We start from the raw sequence: 20000 nt of genomic DNA, 5'->3' as shown, positions 1-20000 counted from the left end.
GTAGTGTCAAAAAGAGAAGAGATGTTTTTCACTTTCTTAGACAAAAGAAACACTCCATTCATCTCCTTCAAGATGCACATATCGACCCAAACATTGAATCATATGTTAGATCTGAATGGGGCTACACTTGTCACTTTGCATCCCGTAATTCACAATCCAGAGGTGTTGCTGTTATGTTCAATAACAACTTTGAATTTAAAATCAAAAAGGTGTACAAGGATCCTAATGGAAACTACATAATTATTTCCTTCACAGCAGTAGAAAAGGATTTCTTAATTGTAAACATTTATGGCCCAAACGATTCCCCAGAATTTTATGATGAACTGGAAAAAAAATATTACAGAGATTGGATACTCAAACTTGATTATTGGAGGTGACTGGAATCTAGTTCTTGACCCGCATAAAGATTATTTTAAATATAAACACATAAATAACCCTAAAGCTAGAGACAAAGTAGAAGATACTATGATAAACTTAGATATGTATGGTGTTTGGCGAGACTTAAACCCTGACAGTACACGTTTTACATGGCGTAGACCACCCCCTTTTCAACAGAGCCATTTGGACTTATTCCTTATATCTGAATGTTGGATACAGTATGTACATGAAGCAGACATCCAATATGGCTATAGGACAGACCATTCAATGATAGTTCTTAAACTTTCATTTGGTGAAAAAAATTAAACTAAAGTCTTTTTGGAAATTCAACAATTCTCTATTGAAAGATCTAGATTATGTAAATGAAATCAAAGAAGAAATCAAACATGTTATTAGAGAATATGCAGTTCCAGTATACAATTATGAAGAATTAAGAAACATTCCAATGTCAGAAATACAGTTTGTAATATCAGACCAATTATTGTTAGATGTTCTGTTAAAGAAGATTAGATCAAAAACAATCTCATAGGCCACAATGAAAAAAAACAACTAAAAGCAGAGGAGGAAGAACAACAGTTAGAAACAGAAATACAGAACTTAGAAAGCAGGAATGTTAGAACATGTCAAGAAAATGATAGAATAGAAGAGAATAAGTCAAAACTTGTAGATATTAGAAAAAATAAGATGGAAGGAGTACTCCTACATTCAAGGGCTATATGGATAGCAAAAGGAGAAAAAGTATCAAAGTACTTTTGTAATCTTGAAAATAGACATGCTGTAAATAAGAGTATGAAGAAATTAGTTACAGACAAAGGAGAAGAACTCCATGAACATAACATAATATTAAAAGAGGTTATTGATTTCTATAAACATTTATATAAAAAGAGACTTATTCAAACATGTGAAATATCAGATATTAAGGAAATGCCTAGACTTAGTAATATAGAAATAGAAAACCTTGAGGGTGAAATTACCTATGAAGAAGCTACCCAGACACTTAAACGCATGCAGAACAATAAGAGTCCAGGTACTGATGGCTTTTCTGCCAATTTTAAAAAAAATTCTTTTGGAAGGATCTTGGATATTTAATTGTCAGGTCACTAAATGAAGGTTTGAATAAAGGTGAACTGTCACAAACACAGAAAGAAAGCATAATAATTTGTATACCAAAGGGTGACAAGCCACGAGAATTTATTAAGAACTGGACACCGATATCTTTATTAAATGTTGTTTATAAAACTGGATCTTCTTGCTTAGCAAATAGAGCTAAGTCTGTGCTCTCCTCTTTAATTAGTGATGACCAAACAGGATTTATGTCTAACAGATTTATTGGTGACAACATTAGATTAATATATGATATGATTCATTATTTAAATTCAAAACAGCTGCTGTAATGTTCTCATATTGAATTATGTCCATTATTGTTAGTTCCCTTTAACTAAGAATTAGAGGTCACGTGATGAACCGGAAGCAGCCGGTCGTAATTCGGGCAGACAGCATGACACTCCATTATGTTGAAATAAATACTAAAAACATCTAAACAAAGAGACTTCGAGTGTATGTGTACTCTACATTTGGCGACGAGTGAGTAACCGAACACCGCGCAATGGGAGAAAACGAACAAAATGCAGCAGCAGCAGTCAGAACTGTTGCAAACATCTCCGTGCCGTCCGTGTCTCCGTTCGACCCACATGGTGATGTTGCTAGCGTGTTTCAGCGTTGGGAAAGATGGCTTAGAAGCTTCGAACTTTTTGCTGACGCTTCAGGATGCACTGACGGAAGACAGAAGAGACAACTTTTGCTTCACTGTGCAGGTACAGAAACCCAAGAAATATTTTTCACGTTCGACCCACAACCGCCAGAGTATGAACAGGCAGCAGAAGCACTGACGAACTATTTCAAACCGGCAAAGAATCTCCCGTACCTCCGTCACATGTTTCGTCAAGCAAAGCAGGGTGACAATGAAAGTGTAGCACAGTATGTTACCCGACTTCGTCAACTAGCCAAGGACTGTGACTTTGGCGATGGCACAGCCGACTTCATACGTGACCAAGTGATAGACAAGTGTGCTTCTGACAAACTCCGTACTAGGCTACTAGCAGAAAAAGACTTGACACTGGAAAAATGTCTGTCCTTAGCCGCTTCCAAAGAACTGTCAGAACAACAGTCCCAGTTGATAGCAGGTGAAAGAGAAAACGTGTTTGCAGTCAGACAAAGTAGTGGCAGAGGCAGAGTTGACAGAAACACTGACAGTAGCAAATACAGAGGTAGTAGAGGTGCAAACAGTAACGCTAGTAGCAGTGTGAGTACCCACTCCAGTATCAAGTGTGGCCGATGCGCACGTGCAGGACATAAATCTTCTGAGTGTAGATGTTCACAAAACGTGACTTGCTGGAATTGCAATTTGAAAGGCCATTTTGCTGCCCAATGCCGCAAACCAAAACGAGAAACAACTGAAGGCCAACGAGGTCAGCGACAAAACAGAGGACGAGCTGGAAGGAAAAACCGTGGTCGACTTCACTTTGTGGAGGAACAACAACAACAGTCATTATACTCGGAACAACAACCATCATCGGACTCGGATGAATACGTCTTCGCAGTTGAGCCAACCCCCAATGAGGTAACAGTACTGATTGAGGATGAACCCATTAACATGATCGTGGACAGTGGCGCGTCGGTCAACATTCTCAACTCTACAGCAGCTGCCAAACTGAAGCAACGAGGTGCCGAATTCGAGGAATGCAAGCGTACACTATACCCCTATGGATCACCACCGATAACAGCCAAGAAAATGGTGAAAGCAGAAATCCAAGTCGCAGGAAAACAACCAGTCACAGCTGAGTTCTTAGTCATTCCGGGCTCTCAACCGCCGTTGCTAGGACGACAGACGTCAGAAGAGCTTGGGATCCTGCAAATTGACGTGAACTTCATCCAGAAAGACATTCTGAGCAAGTATCCTGGTATCACTGAAGGCATAGGCAACCTCAAAAACGTTGAAGTGACAATACATGTAGACAAAAGTGTACCCCCTGTTGCTAGAAAACACTCGCGAGTACCGTTCCATCTCAGGAGCCAAGTGGAGAAAGAGCTTGAAAAACTTGAAAAGGAGGATGTCATAGAAAAAGTGTCAGACTCATCGACAGAATGGGTTTCAAGAATAGTGACTGTACCGAAGCCAAAGAAACCAGCCGAGATACGACTCTGCGTAGACATGAGAGACGCAAACAAGGCAATCATGAGGACACGTCATGTCACACCAACGATCGAGGAGCTGGTCACCGACTTACACGGCGCAACAGTTTTCAGCAAGATCGATTTGAGATCGGGCTACCATCAACTGACACTCAAACCTGAATCCCGGGGAATCACAACGTTCTCTACACACTGTGGACTATACCGTTACAAACGTCTCAGTTTTGGCATAAATTCAGCCGCAGAGATCTTCCAACACACCATACAAACTGTGATAGCTGATGTAGCAGGTAGTCGCAACGTCAGTGATGACATTATAGTTTTTGGCAAAGACGCTGAAGAACATGATAGAAATCTGCACAAGCTACTCACCACTCTCCATCAAGCTGGGCTGACCGTGAACAGTTCCAAGTGCCAGTTCAGAAAGAAGGAGATCGAGTTCTACGGATTCATCTTCAGTGCCGACGGACTCAGACCTGACCCAGCCAAGGTCGCCGCGCTCAAGGACGCCGCAGAACCTCAGAACAGCTCCGAACTCCGTTCGTTTCTTGGAATGGCGCAGTACAGTGCCAGGTTCATTCCGAACTTTGCAACCATCACAGAGCCTCTCCGTCGTCTCACCAGACAAGACGTGCCGTGGAGCTGGGGCGAAGAAGAAGCTAGAGCTCTGTGTGCCGTGAAACAAGCACTGTGTGAGTCAGCAACCCTGGTGTACTTCGACACCAGCAAGAAAACTGAGATACTGGTGGACGCCAGCCCTGTGGGCATCGCCGCTCTTCTTTCTCAAGAAAACAAGCCAGTATGCTACGCCAGCCGGGCCCTGAGTGAAGTAGAACAGCGCTACTCTCAAACAGAGCGAGAAGCGTTAGCCATCGTATGGGCCTGTGAACATTTTGACATCTATGTTCGTGGCAGCAGTTTCACAGTGGTCACCGATCACAAACCCCTAACCACCATCTGGAGCAAGCCGTCACCCCCCGCCAGAATTCAAAGATGGGCCATGCGACTTCAACCCTACAAAATGGAGGTCGTGTACAAGCCAGGCAAGGACAATCCGGCAGACTACCTTTCAAGACATCCAATCCCTGGCACCGTCTCATCCAGAGAGGAGAAAGCAGCGGAAGAATTCGTACAGTTCGTCACCGACACGAACACCCCAGTCGCCATCACTACAGAAGACATCCGGAGAGCAACCACAGGTGATCCCACACTGGTGAAGATCATGGAGTTGGTCCGAACAGGCCGATGGCACACATGCCCACCAGACATGCAGGCGGAAACATTCCGAGCATTCCGCAACGTCAAAGACAGTTTGAGCATCAATGCTGAGCAAGACATCTTACTCCAGGGAATACTAGTGGTCATTCCGAGTGCGCTACAAGACAAAGTCATCAAGTTAGCTCATGAAGGTCACCAAGGTATCAACAAGACCAAGGCGCTCCTACGCTCAAAGGTATGGTTTCCAAACATGACTACAAAAGCTGAGAAGGCCATTCGCGAATGTATTCCATGCCAAGCAAACACCAACAGGAGAAACATGGAGCCACTTGCCATGTCTGAACTCCCCCCAGGACCCTGGCAGCATCTCAGTATGGACTTTTGCGGACCATTACCAAGTGGCGAGAGCCTTCTGGTAATCCAAGACGAATACTCCCGGTATCCAGTCGTCGAAATCGTTCGCAAGACAACCATTGACTCCATCATTCCAGTCGTGGACAAAATTTTTGCCGAGTTCAGTTTCCCAAAAGTGATCAAAACAGACAATGGACCACAGTTCCGATCCACTACATGGAAAAACTTTCTGACACAGTGTGGCGTCAAGCATCGCAAGATCACACCCTTGTGGCCAAGATCAAACTCGCAAGCAGAGACGTTCAACAAACCGCTTCTGAAGTCAATTCGTTCTGCCAAAATCCAACACAAGAACTGGAAACAGGACATGTATGTGTTTCTTCGCATGTACAGATGCACACCACATGCAACTACCTGTTTCTCGCCGTACTACCTGATGTTCGGACGAGAACCGAGAACCAAGATGCCACAGCTGCACGAACCATCGAGCAGCCCAGTCGACAAAGAGCTACGACAGCGAGATGGTGATGCCAAGAAAAGGATGAAGATTGCTGCTGACCATCGTCATCACGCCAAGCCCAGCAGAATCTCCGCAGGAGATAAGGTCCTGGTTCGTCAGGCCAAGCAGGACAAGTTCTCCACTCCCTTCTGGCCTAAGCCGCTCGTTGTCACAGCGAGCAAGGGCTCTATGGTCACTGCCCTCAAACCCGATGGCTCTACAGTGACCCGCAACGCTGCGATGTTCCGGAGGCTTCCTGACACGACACAGCCCGCGATGCAGGAGGACGAGGCCCTCACCGAGGATGAGGACATCCCCAGCGACGACGTCATCGCCGCAAGAGCAGCCGTCGCAGAGGACATCATCACCAGCAACGGCAGTCGCATCAAAACCCCACCCCGCAGACTTCCCAGTTCCCCGCCCGTGGCCATACAGACTGAGAATTTAGTGCCACATCCCAGCCCCATGCCCCAGTCAAATTCCAAACATATTCCCCAGTCACTCCCCAGTCCAAAGCAGCCGAAACCCAAACCCCAGTCACAACCCCAACCCCAACCCCAACTCCGCAGGAGCAGTAGAAATGTCCGCAAACCAGGACACTTGCAGGACTATGTGCTAGATCAGTAACCGTCATGGACTATCGCTCCAGCATCACTACCATCAGCAGTACCCATATACACCTGGCCGCTGATAACATTGGATTTACCTGGTCATCAAATTCTGTGTTCTTCATTGTGGTGCATAGTTAGCTAGGTATAACCCTAGAAAGGCCCTACTGGCTCGGTTTACCTAGACCATAACTCCAGTATAGTTGTGGAGTTATAGAGTAGGCGCAATTATTTTTTTTTTAATTTATCATTTAGATCACTCTTTTCATTCAAATAGGTGGAGGAGAAGCTGATAATCATTACGCATTACAGGCAAACAAAATAATGAACCTGGTGATTCCTGTTATTATCATGCACTTCAACAAAATAATACTTTGCACCAGTAAACACTAGATTAGTGTACATGTATTTGGTTATGTTGGTTTGTTTGATGAGCAATGGAACTTGACTCAATACTGAATCTATTGGACTATGCCAAGAAGGCTTCGTTTCATTTTGACATGGCTACGGAGACTGTTTCCAAAGATAAACCTTTCTTTAATTTTAACTTCAAGTTCAAACGTTGATTCATATTATTTTTGGACTGAGTGTGATAATTCATTTCATGTTTAAAATAACTGAATCCTATCATTTATAAAAGTCTCTTGATCAAAGTTTCAATGTTGTTAAAGCAGGAGCTTGTTTAAGCAGGAGCTTGTTTTCTTTTTCTAAGTCAATTCAATTTAAATTTAAATCATATATTATGTAAAGTTTTCATTCAATGTTGGGAGGGATGTAATGTTCTCATATTGAATTATGTCCATTATTGTTAGTTCCCTTTAACTAAGAATTAGAGGTCACGTGATGAACCGGAAGCAGCCGGTCGTAATTCGGGCAGACAGCATGACACTCCATTATGTTGAAATAAATACTAAAAACATCTAAACAAAGAGACTTCGAGTGTATGTGTACTCTACAGCTGCCTGGTTTATTGATTTGTATAGATTTTGAAAAAGCATTTGACGCTGTTGACTTCACCTTTATGATGAAAGTGTTAAAAGCATTTGGATTTGGTCCAGTCTTCTGTAGATGGATAAGTATTTTTTATCAAAATATTAAATCAACAGTATTAGTAAATGGAACGGCGTCTTCTTGGTTTCCAGTAGAGAGAGGATGTCGTCAAGGTGATCCCATTTCACCCTACTTATTTCTTTTATGTGTTGAAATCCTTGGCTTAGTGATAAGAGAAAATAAACTGATCTAAGGTATTAATATTAACAATACAGAACATAAAATTGCACAGTTTGCAGATGACACCCAACTGATGACCAAAGGAGATAGAATATCTCTGAGGAGATCATAAGGACAATCGACTCGTTTAGTAGTTTTTCAGGATTATTTATTAATACAGGTAAAACTCAAGCAATATGGTTGGGTAGCAGAAAACAATGTCAAATTAGATATCTACCTCATTTAAAAATGGTGTATAACCCACCAAAATTTAAGATCTTAGGACTGTGGTTTACTGTTGATTTAGAAGAATGTGAAGAATTAAACTATAAAGACAAAATATCTTAAATTAGAATGTTATTTAGAATATGGATAAAAAGATTGATTATCCCTTTAGGAAGGATAGCTGTTCTCAAATCATTAATTTTATCAAAAATAACCCAGTTATGGATGTTTCTACCAAATCCACCTGATGAATATATTGATGAGCTGCAGAAGGCATGTTTTAAGTTCATTTGGAACAAAAAACAGGATTGAATAAGTAGAAAAACAGTAATTAAAAGTACAAGAATAGGAGGATTAGGAATGTTTGACATCAAGCAATTTATTAAAAGTCTTAAACTGAGCTGGATACATAAATTACAGTTTTCAAACCATAAATGGACATTAATAATAAAAGCAAGCAATCCAATTATTGAAGATATTGATAGATATGGACCCTGTCTACCAACACCTGATGACAAGAATAAGTTTTCATGTTTTCCAAGCCTACAAAGAATTTTGTCAGAAGGTCCCACTGTCAAACAACAAAGAAGTTTTAGCAGAACCAATCTTTCAGAACCAAAATATCAAAATTAAAAGTAAGATTTTAGCATACAGAAATTGGATGGAAAAGGCCGGGGTTCTGGAATATTTCTCATCTAGTTCATGGGGACAGTAGTTTCCTTTCCTATGAACTTTTTAATCAAAAGCATGGAAATATAACAAATTTTCTTACTATAAATGGTTGCATAAGGTCAGTTAGAAATTATATTTTAAAAAAACATGAACATTGAAATTGATGATAGTGCTTTACAGACGAGGAAATCATTACAAATGATATATACAGTGAAAAAAGGAACAACAGTTTATTACGACACTTTAGTTAAAAACAATATGACCCCTAAATGCTGTAACAAATGGAACGATTTGTTGCAACTGAACATTAATTGGAAACAGACATTTTACAAAATACACAAAATGAGTGATGTGAACTTAAAATGGTTTCAAATAAGAATAGTTCATAGGATTACTGCAATAAACAAGTCTCTGAAACAGATGACTATCTCTCATAATGATAAATGCAGCTTCTGTGGATCACATCCAGAAACCATTGAACACCTTTTTTAGAGACGTGAGATTGTGCAGAGATTTTGGACTGCTTTCCAAACTGATATTAATAACAAATGCAATAATGTATACAGTGCCCAGCTATATGAAGAATTGGTTTTATTTGGAAATTCACACACATTTGCTACAGATGACATTTTTTATTTCATTATTTTACTTGCCAAAACTTTCTGCACAAATGCAAATTCAATTAACAACCACCACAACTCAATGCATTTAAAACCACAGCTCAGATACAGATACAAAATTGAAGAACATGCATCTTATATACTAATGAACCATCATGCTTTCCGTACAAAGTGGAACAGTTACCTTCCAATTATGGAAGCTGTTACGTAATCACAATTTTGCATGTTCCATAGTTATCATTCTGTATAATAGTCCGTACTTTGTACTAGCAGGTCTTTATTTATTTTTTATATTTATTATTTATTTATTTTTTAAATCTTTATTGTTGTTGTTGTCTTTACAATGTGATTAACTACAAGCTTTCTTTTCCAGTAATGTAGAAGTGGTTTACTCATTGCTCCCTATTATGATATTACAATGCTACCACTCGCTTTCACCTCATCCTTGATGCCATTACTGTAATAGTTGACATAATTGATGCTGTTGCTATGTTACAACTGGTCTCTTTATTATTAATGTCCTCTTCAATCATCATGATTACTGCAATCAATAATGTGTAAACATTGATTGATTGAATGATTGGATAAGTTTGTTTGTTGTTTTTTGTTTGTTTGATGTTTTTTTCTTTTTCTGTATTTGCTGATGATGTTGTTGCTGCTGTTTTTTTTGTTTGTCTTTTTCTTTTATATATATATATATATATATATATATATATATATATATCACTTTTTATTTTGTTTTGTCTTTCTCTCTCTAGTGGATGCTATTGTTCATTTTATATTGTTTGCTTCATACTGTTCTCTGTATTGTATACATGTCTTTTCAAAATTATAATAAAAAAAGTTTTTAAAAAAAAACCCAAAAAACATTTATGGTTCCCTGCGGACTGCCGATGCTGGAACTGTGATGGACGAACCCAGGTGTGGCCGTGTATGGGGGAATCTAAATGAGTGGCGTGGGAGTAATGCCACTGAAACAGTGCAGATGATGGAGCAGCAAAAAAAAAAAAGAAAAAAGAAAAAGTGACGATGGTGGTGGTTGTCATGATGGCAAATCAAAATGCTATTTCACTGTGTTGTTTAAAGTCTGCTTTATTTTTTGAGGCACAAATGATGTGTATATGTTGGGCAGTGACCATAAAACTTCCAAGGCAAATTGCCCATGTATGTTATAATTCTGTCTGTTGTTTTTTCTTTTCTGTTTTTTATTGCGCCATTTTGATTTTGTATATTGAGTCTACGTAGTTTCGTTTTCTCAGCATAGGTGGATAGTAGTTTGCACAGGACAGGAATGTCAGACCCCTGCCGGAGTCTGCACTAGTTGGGTCACAGTTAAGTATGTGTAATTAAATGAGTCTTTACCAGCATCTGAGCATTATGTATTTTGTACAAAATGTGAATCTTCTTCTTCTTCTTCATTCATGGGCTGTGACTCCCATGGTCACTTGTATGTACACGAGCGGGCTTTTATGTGTATGACCGTTTTTATCCCGCCATGCAAGCAACCAAACTCCGTTTTCGGGGAGTAAATAAAAAGATAAAATGATTACAAGAACATTGAGACTCCTTGCTCACCTGATGACGCTACCCAGACCAGAAAGACTCTGGTTGATAATCTTGCCCTCTGATAGCGTGGCGCCTGAGGTGCCCGTTCTTTTGGATCGTTCACTGCCAGCCAGATCAATGAAGCGCATGTGAGCCCGTCGCTTGGTGCGAGTGCCATTGCTTCCTTTGATGTACTGAAACATGTGGTCACTGTTAACCCTTTGAGCCCTGAGTTCCTGAGCCATTTTAACCCTTATGCCTGAGCTCCTGAGCCAAAATTTACAAATAATTGGTATTTAATGTGTCACGGCAGATAAAAAAAGAGTGCCCTGACCACCGCTTTACCGGTGGTAGAGAAAAATGACATAATGCTTAGCCACCAGTTGAGCGGTGTGTAAACACTTGTGTCGTGTTTTGCTATTGGTTGACTTATATTGAAATCGATCTTTTTTATCCAAAGCACATGCACAAAACACAGTGAAAAGGCACGGCCATGTTGGTACTACGTTCGCTGACATCAGAATATTAGGTTTTTCTGACTGGCTCTTCAATATAAGTCAACCAATAGCAAAACACGACACAAGTGTTTACGCACCACTCAACCGGTGGCTAGGCATTATGTCATTTTTCTCTACCACTGGTAAAGCGGTGGTCAGGGCTCACAGGGTTAATAATAATAATAATGATGATAGTATTTATATAGTGCTGAATCTTGTGCTGAGACAAATCTAAGCGCTTTCACACCTGTCATTCACACAGATGTATAATTCTAAAACTGAAGAAAAATGAAGACAAGGAAGAGGTAGGGCAGGGAGGCTATCTTGTGAAGAGGTGGGTTTTAAGGCCAGACTTGAAAGAGCTGAGTGCGGATACCTGACGAAGCGAAAGAGGAAGTTCATTCCAAATTTCCAAATACAAGGTCCAGAGACAGAGAAAGAACGGCGTCCAACAGTGGAGTGTTTGAATCTGGGAATCTGTAACAGAGTGCATCCGAAGCCGATCATAGAGAGCGAGATGGAGTGTAGAGGTGAAGGCAGCCACAAAGATAGGAAGGGGCAGATTTGTGAATACATTTATAACATTGAGTACTGATCTTATACTTTATTCTGTGTGAGACAGGAAGCCAGTAGAGATGTTGCAAAATAGGAGTGATGTGCTCAGATCTTTTCTTTCTGAGGATGGGTCAGGCAGTAGAGTTTTGTATGCGCTGAAGGGGCTGAATGGATGAAGCAGGCAAACCAGACAATACGGAGTTACAGTAGTCAAGGCGAGAGAGAATGAGAGAAATGACAAGTCTAAATGTTGTGTCGACGGACTGATATTTCCAAATGGAATTGATGCGTCGCAGTTGACAGTAGCAGGATTGACATGTCTGACTGATAAATTTTTGCATGGAAAGTGTGCTGTCAAGGACAATGCCAGGGTTCCTGACTGAGCTGGAAAGAGGGATGGATGTACTGCTAAGTTTGATTTTGTCAGCTGTGATGGAAGAGAGTTTTTGTTTAGTTCCAATGATCATAGATTCAGTTCTGCCTGCATTCAATTGTAACTTATTTAAAGTCATCCAGTTTTGAATGTCCAGGAAGCATTCAGATGTTTCTTGCAAGAGCAAGGACAATTTTTCAGGGGTATCACTCTTCTGAAGTTGAGTGTCATCAGCATAGGAATGATGACTAATATTGTGGTGGTTGATAATTTCAGCGAGAGGAGCAGTGTACAGTGTGATGAGAACTGGGCCTAAAACAGGGAAAGGGTGTTGGGGTTGTAACTGTAGGAAGTGAACAGTTGTGCGAAGTAAACAGTTGTACCTACAGGAAGTGAACAGTTGTACAAAGTGAACAGTTGTACCTGCAGAAAGTGAACAGTTGTACCTGTAGGAAGTGAACAGTTGTGCGAAGTGAACAGTTGTGCGAAGTGAACAGTTGTACCTGTAGGAAGTGAACAGTTGTGCAAAGTGAACAGTTGTACCTGCAGGAAGTGAACAGTTGTACCTGCAGGAAGTGAACAGTTGTGCGAAGTGAACAGTTGTACCAGCAGGAAGTGAACAGTTGTACCTGTAGGAAGTGAACAGTTGTGCGAAATGAACAGTTGTACCTGCAGGAAGTGAACAGTTGTACCTGTAGGACGTGAACAGTTGTGCGAAGTGAACAGTTGTACCTGCAGGAAGTGAACAGTTGTGCGAAATGAACAGTTGTACCTGCAGGAAGTGAACAGTTGTACCTGCAGGAAGTGAACAGTTGTACCTGCAGGAAGTGAACAGTTGTACCTGCAGGAAATGAACAGTTGTACATGCTGGAAGGGAACAGTTGTGAACAGTTGTACCTGTACGAAGTGAACAGTTGTACCAGCAGGAAGTGAACAGTTGTACCTGCAGGAAATGAACAGTTGTACCATCAGGAAGTGAACAGTTGTACCTGCAGGAAATGAACAGTTGTACCTGCAGGAAGTGAACAGTTGTACCTGCAGGAAGTGAACAGGTGTGAACAGTTGTACCAGCAGGAAGTGAACAGTTGTACCTGCAGGAAGTGAACAGTTGTACCTGCAGGAAATGAACAGTTGTACCTGCAGGAAGTGAACAGGTGTGAACAGTTGTACCAGCAGGAAGTGAACAGTTGTACCTGCAGGAAGTGAACAGGTGTGAACAGTTGTACCAGCAGGAAGTGAACAGTTGTACCTGCAGGAAGTGAACAGTTGTACCTGCAGGAAGTGAACAGTTGTACCTGCAGGAAGTGAACAGGTGTGAACAGTTGTACCAGCAGGAAGTGAAGAGTTGTACGAAGTGAACAGTCGAACCTGCAAGGAGTGGACAGTGACCAGCAGTACCTGCAGGAAGTGAACAGTTGTACCAGCAGGAAGTGAACAGTTGTGCAAAGTGAACAGCTGTACCTGTACAAAGTGAACAGTTGTACCTGCAGGAAGTGAACAGGTGTGAACAGTTGTACCAGCAGGAAGTGAAGAGTTGTACGAAGTGAACAGTCGAACCTGCAAGGAGTGGACAGTGACCAGCAGTACCTGCAGGAAGTGAACAGTTGTACCAGCAGGAAGTGAACAGTTGTGCAAAGTGAACAGCTGTACCTGCAGGAAGTGAACAGTTGTACCTGCAGGAAATGAACAGTTGTACCAAAAGGAAGTGAACAGTTGTACAAAGTGAACAGCTGTACCTGCAGGAAGTGAACAGTTGTACCTGCAGGAAGTGAACAGGTGTGAACAGTTGTACCAACAGGAAGTGAACAGTTGTACAAAGTGAACAGTCGAACCTGCAAGGAGTGGACAGTGACCAGCAGTACCTGCAGAAAGTGAAGGGTGAGCACCAGGTGTGAGCGGCTGCTGTTGGAGTTCATCTTGGTGGTGGCCACAGCCCGGCTTCTCAGCCCCTGCAGGACCACCTCCTCCGTCTGGGCTGCACTCCGCACTGTCAGGATCTGCACACAGCATCGGGCTGGGCTGGGCTGGGCTGGGCTGGGCTGTGCTAGTTTCGGTTGGGTTGTGCTGTGTTGTGCTGTGCTGTACTGTGCTAATTTCAGTTGGGTTGTGCTGTGTTGTGCTGTGCTGTACTGTGCTAATTTCGGTTGGGTTGTGCTGTGTTGTGTTGTGCTGTGCTGTGCTGTGCTGTGCTGTGCTGTGCTAGTTTCGGTTGGGTTGTGCTGTGTTGTGCTGTGCTGTACTGTGCTAGTTTCGGTTGGGTTGTGCTGTGCTGTACTGTGCTAGTTTCGGTTGTGCTGTGCTGTGCTGTACTGTGCTAATTTCGGTTGGGTTGTGCTGTGTTGTGCTGTGTTGTGCTGTGCTGTACTGTGCTAGTTTCGGTTGGGTTGTGCTGTGTTGTGCTGTGCTGTACTGTGCTAGTTTCGGTTGGGTTGTGCTGTGTTGTGCTGTGCTGTACTGTGCTAGTTTCGGTTGGATTGTGTTGTGCTGTGTTGTGCTGTGCTGTGCTAGTTTCGGTTGGGTTGTGTTGTGCTGTGCTGTGCTAGTTTCCGTTGGGTCGTGTTGTGCTGTGCTGTGCTAGTTTCGGTTGGGTTGTGCTGTGTTGTGCTGTGCTGTACTGTGCTAGTTTCGGTTGGGTTGTGCTGTGTTGTGCTGTGCTGTACTGTGCTAATTTCGGTTGGGTTGTGCTGTGTTGTGCTGTGCTGTACTGTGCTAGTTTCTGTTGGGTCGTGCTGTGCTGTACTGTGCTAGTTTCGGTTGGGTTGTGCTGTGTTGTGCTGTGCTGTACTGTGCTAGTTTCGGTTGTGCTGTGCTGTGCTGTACTGTGCTAATTTCGGTTGTGTTGTGTTGTGTTGTGTTGTGTTGTGTTGTGCTGTACTGTGCTAATTTCGGTTGGGTTGTGCTGTGTTGGGTTGTGCTATGCTGTTTTGTTGTGTTGTGTTGTGTTGGGCTGTGCTGTTGTGCTGTGCTGTGCTGTGCTGGGTTGTGTTATGCTGTGTTGTATTGTGTTGTGCTAGGTTGGGCTGGGCGGGCTGGGTTGTGTGGTGTGGTGTGGTGTGGTGTGGTGTGGTGTGGTGGAGCATCACACTGCACTGTATTGAATGCACTGCATTGCGCTGCTCTCAGCTGAGCTGTACTGTATTGTATCATACTGTACTGTACTATACTGTGTTGGAAAACACTGTGCTGTATCCAAGTGCATTGTATTATATTGTACTGTATTGTGTTGTGCTGTGCCGTGCTGTGCTGTACTGTACTGTACTGTACTGTACTGTAATGTAATGCACTGTACAGTAATGTACTGTACTGTACTGTCCTGTATTGTATGTATTGTACTGTACTGTACTGTACTGTACTGTACTGAACTGTGCTGTATTGTATTGTATTGGATTGGATTGGATTGGATTGGACTGGATTGGATTGGATTGTACTGTATTCATATGTATGCATGCATACGTATGTGCACATACACACCCACAGACAAAGAGAGAGAAGTGAGACTTACTGTCAAGTCTTTGACATATGTCCCGCTTGGCTTTTCTCGGATCTGTAGACTGCTGACCCTCTTGCTCAATAAGTCTATCAGCTTATCATTGTGGATCTCCAGTAAACTGAGAGTTACCTGAAATATAAAATGCGCACAAGCGCGTGCAAGCACACACACACACACACACACACACACACACACACACACACAGCCAAAAGCACACCATGTACTAGTTCTTATGGTTTCTGTCCATAGAACACACACACACACACACACACACACACACACACACACAGAGAGAGAGCCAAAAGCCTACCTTATATGTATTCTGAGAGTTTCTGTATCAAACACACACACACACATGGAGCCAAAAATGCACCTTGTATTTGTTTTGAGCAGTTCTGTCCACACCCACCCCCCAACCACCACCACTACCACCCACACACACAGAGCCAAAAGCGTCCCTTGTACATTTTCTGAGGGTTTCTATCACACACACACACACACACACACACACACACACACACATCCCATCCACACCGCACACACACAGCCAAAAGCACACCTTGTACTTATTCTGAGGGTTTCTGTATCAAACACACACACACACACACACACACACACACACACACACACACACACACACCTTGTACTTGTTCTGAGGGTTTCTGTATCAAACACACACACACACACACACACACACACACACCTTGTACTTGTTCTGAGGGTTTCTGTATCAAACACACACACACACACACACACACACACACACACACACACACACCTTGTACTTGTTCTGAGGGTTTCTGTATCAAACACACACACACACACACACACACACACACACCTTGTACTTGTTCTGAGGGTTTCTGTATCAAACACACACACACACACACACACACACACACACACCACACACACACACACACACACACACACACCTTGTACTTGTTCTGAGGGTTTCTGTATCAAACACACACACACACACACACACACACACACACACACACACACCTTGTACTTGTTCTGAGGGTTTCTGTCAATCTCAGAGAAGAGATGCCTGCAGCAGCGGTGCACAAGGCCAGGGTCTGGAAAGTTTCCCAGGATTGTGTAACTCTTCCCTGACCCGGTCATCCCGTATGCCATGACGGCAGAGTTATGCCCCTGCCATGCCGCATCCACTAATTTCTGTCCTACGTCTCTGAAGATGGCTTCCTAAAAAAAGAATAAAAAAATAAAAAAGATTTTTTTTTAAATGTGCTGAGCTGTGCTGTGCTGTGTTGTACTGTGCTGTGCTGTACAATGCTGTGTTGTGCTGACACAGCAGATTTCTCTGTGTGAAATTCGGGCTGCTTTCGGCAGGGAGAGCATGTGACAGCGCCACCCTTTTTTTTTCTTATTGCCAAATGATGCTGTATGCTTGGGCATTTGGGCACTTAATAATTGAATTTTTATACATATTTACATGTATATGTCTGTATATATTTGCATGTATATGTCTAAACATATTTGCATGTATTGTTTGTGTGCATGCATACCTAAGAAGATATGTATTCATGTACAAGTGTGTGCGTGTCTGCTCTCATGCAGATAATATGACTGTATATGCATGTCTACAAATATGTGTATGTGGATATGTATATGTTTCACATACACCTTCAACCAAATCTGCCATACCTGTTCAACATATTCATGCATGCAGTTTTTTTGTTTGTTTGGTTGTTTTTTCTTCTTTTTATTGTTTAATGAAAACTTTATGACTTTTTTTGTATTACTTACTTGATCAGAATATCGACTGTTTGGTCCATCTGGTTTGTAGACTCCGTCATCATTGACAACAAACCCATCACAGGACCAGTGACAGGCATCAAAGTGAAACTGAGATTTCTTCTCTCCCTCCGGGTCTGTGATGGTCACCACATTGTCTGATATCTCCACAATGCTCTTGGAGAACTGGTCTGTCTGCAGGCACACAGGCACACTGAGAATAAAACACACATGACTGCAGGCACACGGACACACTGAGAATAAAACACACATGACTGCAGGCACACGGACACACTGAGAATAAAACACACATGACTGCAGGCACACGGACACATAGAGAAAAAAAAACAACACTTGACTGCAGGCACACGGACACATAGAGAAAAAAACACTTGACTGCAGGCACACGGACACACAGAGAAAAAAACACACATGACTGCAGGCACACGGACACACTGGGATTGAAACACACATATGCGCATCCACAGATACACATGTGTGTTCATTCAAAAATAATAGGTGCACACTGTCACTGGCCATGTTCCATGTTTTAAGGGTTATCTGTAGTTGAATGCACACCAGACACATAAAAGTCTCACTTTGAAATGTTTGCATTCATTGCATACATTTAATGATGAGTCAGTCTGGGTGCAATAGCCGAATGGTTAGAGCGTTGGACTTTCAATCTGAGGGTCCCGGGTTCGAATCTCGGCGGTGCCTGGTGGGTAAAGGGTGGAGATTTTTCCGATCTCCCAGGTCAACATATGCGCAGACCTGCTAGTGCCTGAACCCCCTCCGTGTGTATACACACGCAGAAGATCAAATATGCACGTTAAAGTACCTGTAATCCATGTCAGCGTTCAGTGGGTTATGGAAACAAGAACATACCCAGGATGAACACCCCCGAAAACGAAGTATGGCTGCCTAAATAGCAGGGTAAATAAACAAAACGGTCATACACGTAAAATGTTAAATGTTACATGTTTGTCTGAGAGTGTATGTGTGCATGCCTGAAATCTGATTGAATGACACAGGAAACGAATGATGAGCGTGCAGTGGCAGCCGTCCGTTGGCTCTACCCAGGTAGGCAGCCTGTTGTGTAAATGACCCCGTGTTTGTAAAGCGCTTAGAGCTTGGTGTCTGACTGAGGATAGGTGCTATATAAGTAGCCATATCAATCAATCAATCAATTATCAATGTTATCAATTTGTTACACAGATGCTCACAACCCAATCTGCTTGCTGCTCTTATCATTGAGCTGAGACCACTCTTCTTTGTGATAGAGTTGACTCAAGTAAACTTGATTATCTCTCAAGAGAAACTGCCATGCGGTCCTTTAGCTCACATTACAGTTCAGTTCAGTTGCTCAAGGTGTGACTGCATTCAGATAAATCCAAAAATGCTGCACCACATCCGCAAAGCAGATGCCTGGACAGCAGCATAACCCAACATGCTTAGTCAGGCCCTGAGAGAAAATAAGGTAGAGTAAAATAAAATGAAAATAAGAAATCAATAAATAAAAAAAATCATACTTTTAGGGATCACAATACAAACACAAGATACATTGATTCAAAAGACATGAATATGTTTAAGCATTCAAAAGACATGTACATGTTTAAGCATTCAAAGAGATCACATGAAATTAATTGACACATTTTAAAATGTTTTACATATTTAAAAACAATAAACAGTAAATGTCCATCAAAATGTTGTTGTTGTAAAATGTCAACCTATCAAAATGGAATTTTAAAAATGTATTAAAACAACAACAACAACAACAAAACCACAAAACATTGCATGATAAATAAATGGATGAGTAGGTGAACATTTAAATAAACTGACCAATCAATAAACCAGCCATCCAATCAGTTAACCAATCAATCAATTAATCAGACACACAATTAACCAACTAATCAATAATTAACCAGTCAATGGCAAGAGCAACAACAATAATGGTAATGAATATGATAATGATTAAATAAAAACTGATAATCAAAAATAATAATAATAATAATAATAATAATAATAATAATAACAATAAATATGATGGTGATGATGATAATAATAATAACAATTATCACAAACATCACAACACATACATACATATACAACATCACAAACATCACAGAATACATACATATATACAACATCACAAACATCAGAACATATACATACACAACAATCTCCTTCAGCACAACACAGCAAAAAAGACAGCATACATCTAAGCATCAACTAAACAATCCCAAGTATGCCATGACTAGACCTGACACACTGGGTGGGTGGTGTGTCCATCGAGATCGATGATGACCATCGTTGTCATCCAGCTGGGGGATGGGGGGAGGGTGGGATGACTGATGACTTGCGCGATGAGTTTGTTTAAAGTGAAGAGGAGTTGCGCAACGTCGACCTCACTCTCTCGTCCGGGTCCACCAATTTCCAGTGGCAAGACTAACCGGGTCCACCAATTTCCAGTGGCAAGACTAAGTCGAGACGACTGGAGGATGAGCACGGATGCAGTGGATGACCAAGATATCCTTTCGGTGTCTCATCTTGCTCTCTGCACTCCACAGTGCGTTGCTGTAACCTGCCTTCCTCTCCGTTGAACCGATAGGTTTCTCCCGCAGATTCTGCCACACTACACCACAGGAAACACCATTCCCCATCCCAGTCCTGAGCAAAATAATAATAAAGACACCACACTCCAGTCAAAAGACACCACAACCCAATCACAAGGAAAATTTGTATTTGTATTTGTATTTCTTTTCATCACAACAGATTTCTCTGTGTGAAATTCGGGCTGCTCT

General features: G+C 41.9%; 1 protein-coding gene across 1 annotated transcript in view; it reads right to left on the bottom strand.

Annotated features, from left to right (window-relative positions):
- Positions 1-20000, bottom strand: part of LOC143280965 (kinesin-like protein KIF28) — a 56659-nt gene that overhangs the window by 34716 nt on the left and 1943 nt on the right. Inside the window, exons 3-7 of the mRNA XM_076585806.1 lie at positions 17209-17391; positions 16444-16644; positions 15448-15564; positions 13808-13942; positions 10551-10714 (exon numbers count right to left, since the gene is read on the bottom strand). Coding sequence (XP_076441921.1) covers positions 10551-10714; positions 13808-13942; positions 15448-15564; positions 16444-16644; positions 17209-17391 — 800 coding nt within the window. The remainder of the gene's footprint in view (positions 1-10550; positions 10715-13807; positions 13943-15447; positions 15565-16443; positions 16645-17208; positions 17392-20000) is intronic.

Source organism: Babylonia areolata, chromosome 4 (genome assembly GCF_041734735.1).
Source record: "Babylonia areolata isolate BAREFJ2019XMU chromosome 4, ASM4173473v1, whole genome shotgun sequence".
NCBI lineage: Eukaryota > Metazoa > Mollusca > Gastropoda > Neogastropoda > Buccinidae > Babylonia > Babylonia areolata.
This window is presented reverse-complemented; position numbering and strand designations above follow the sequence as displayed.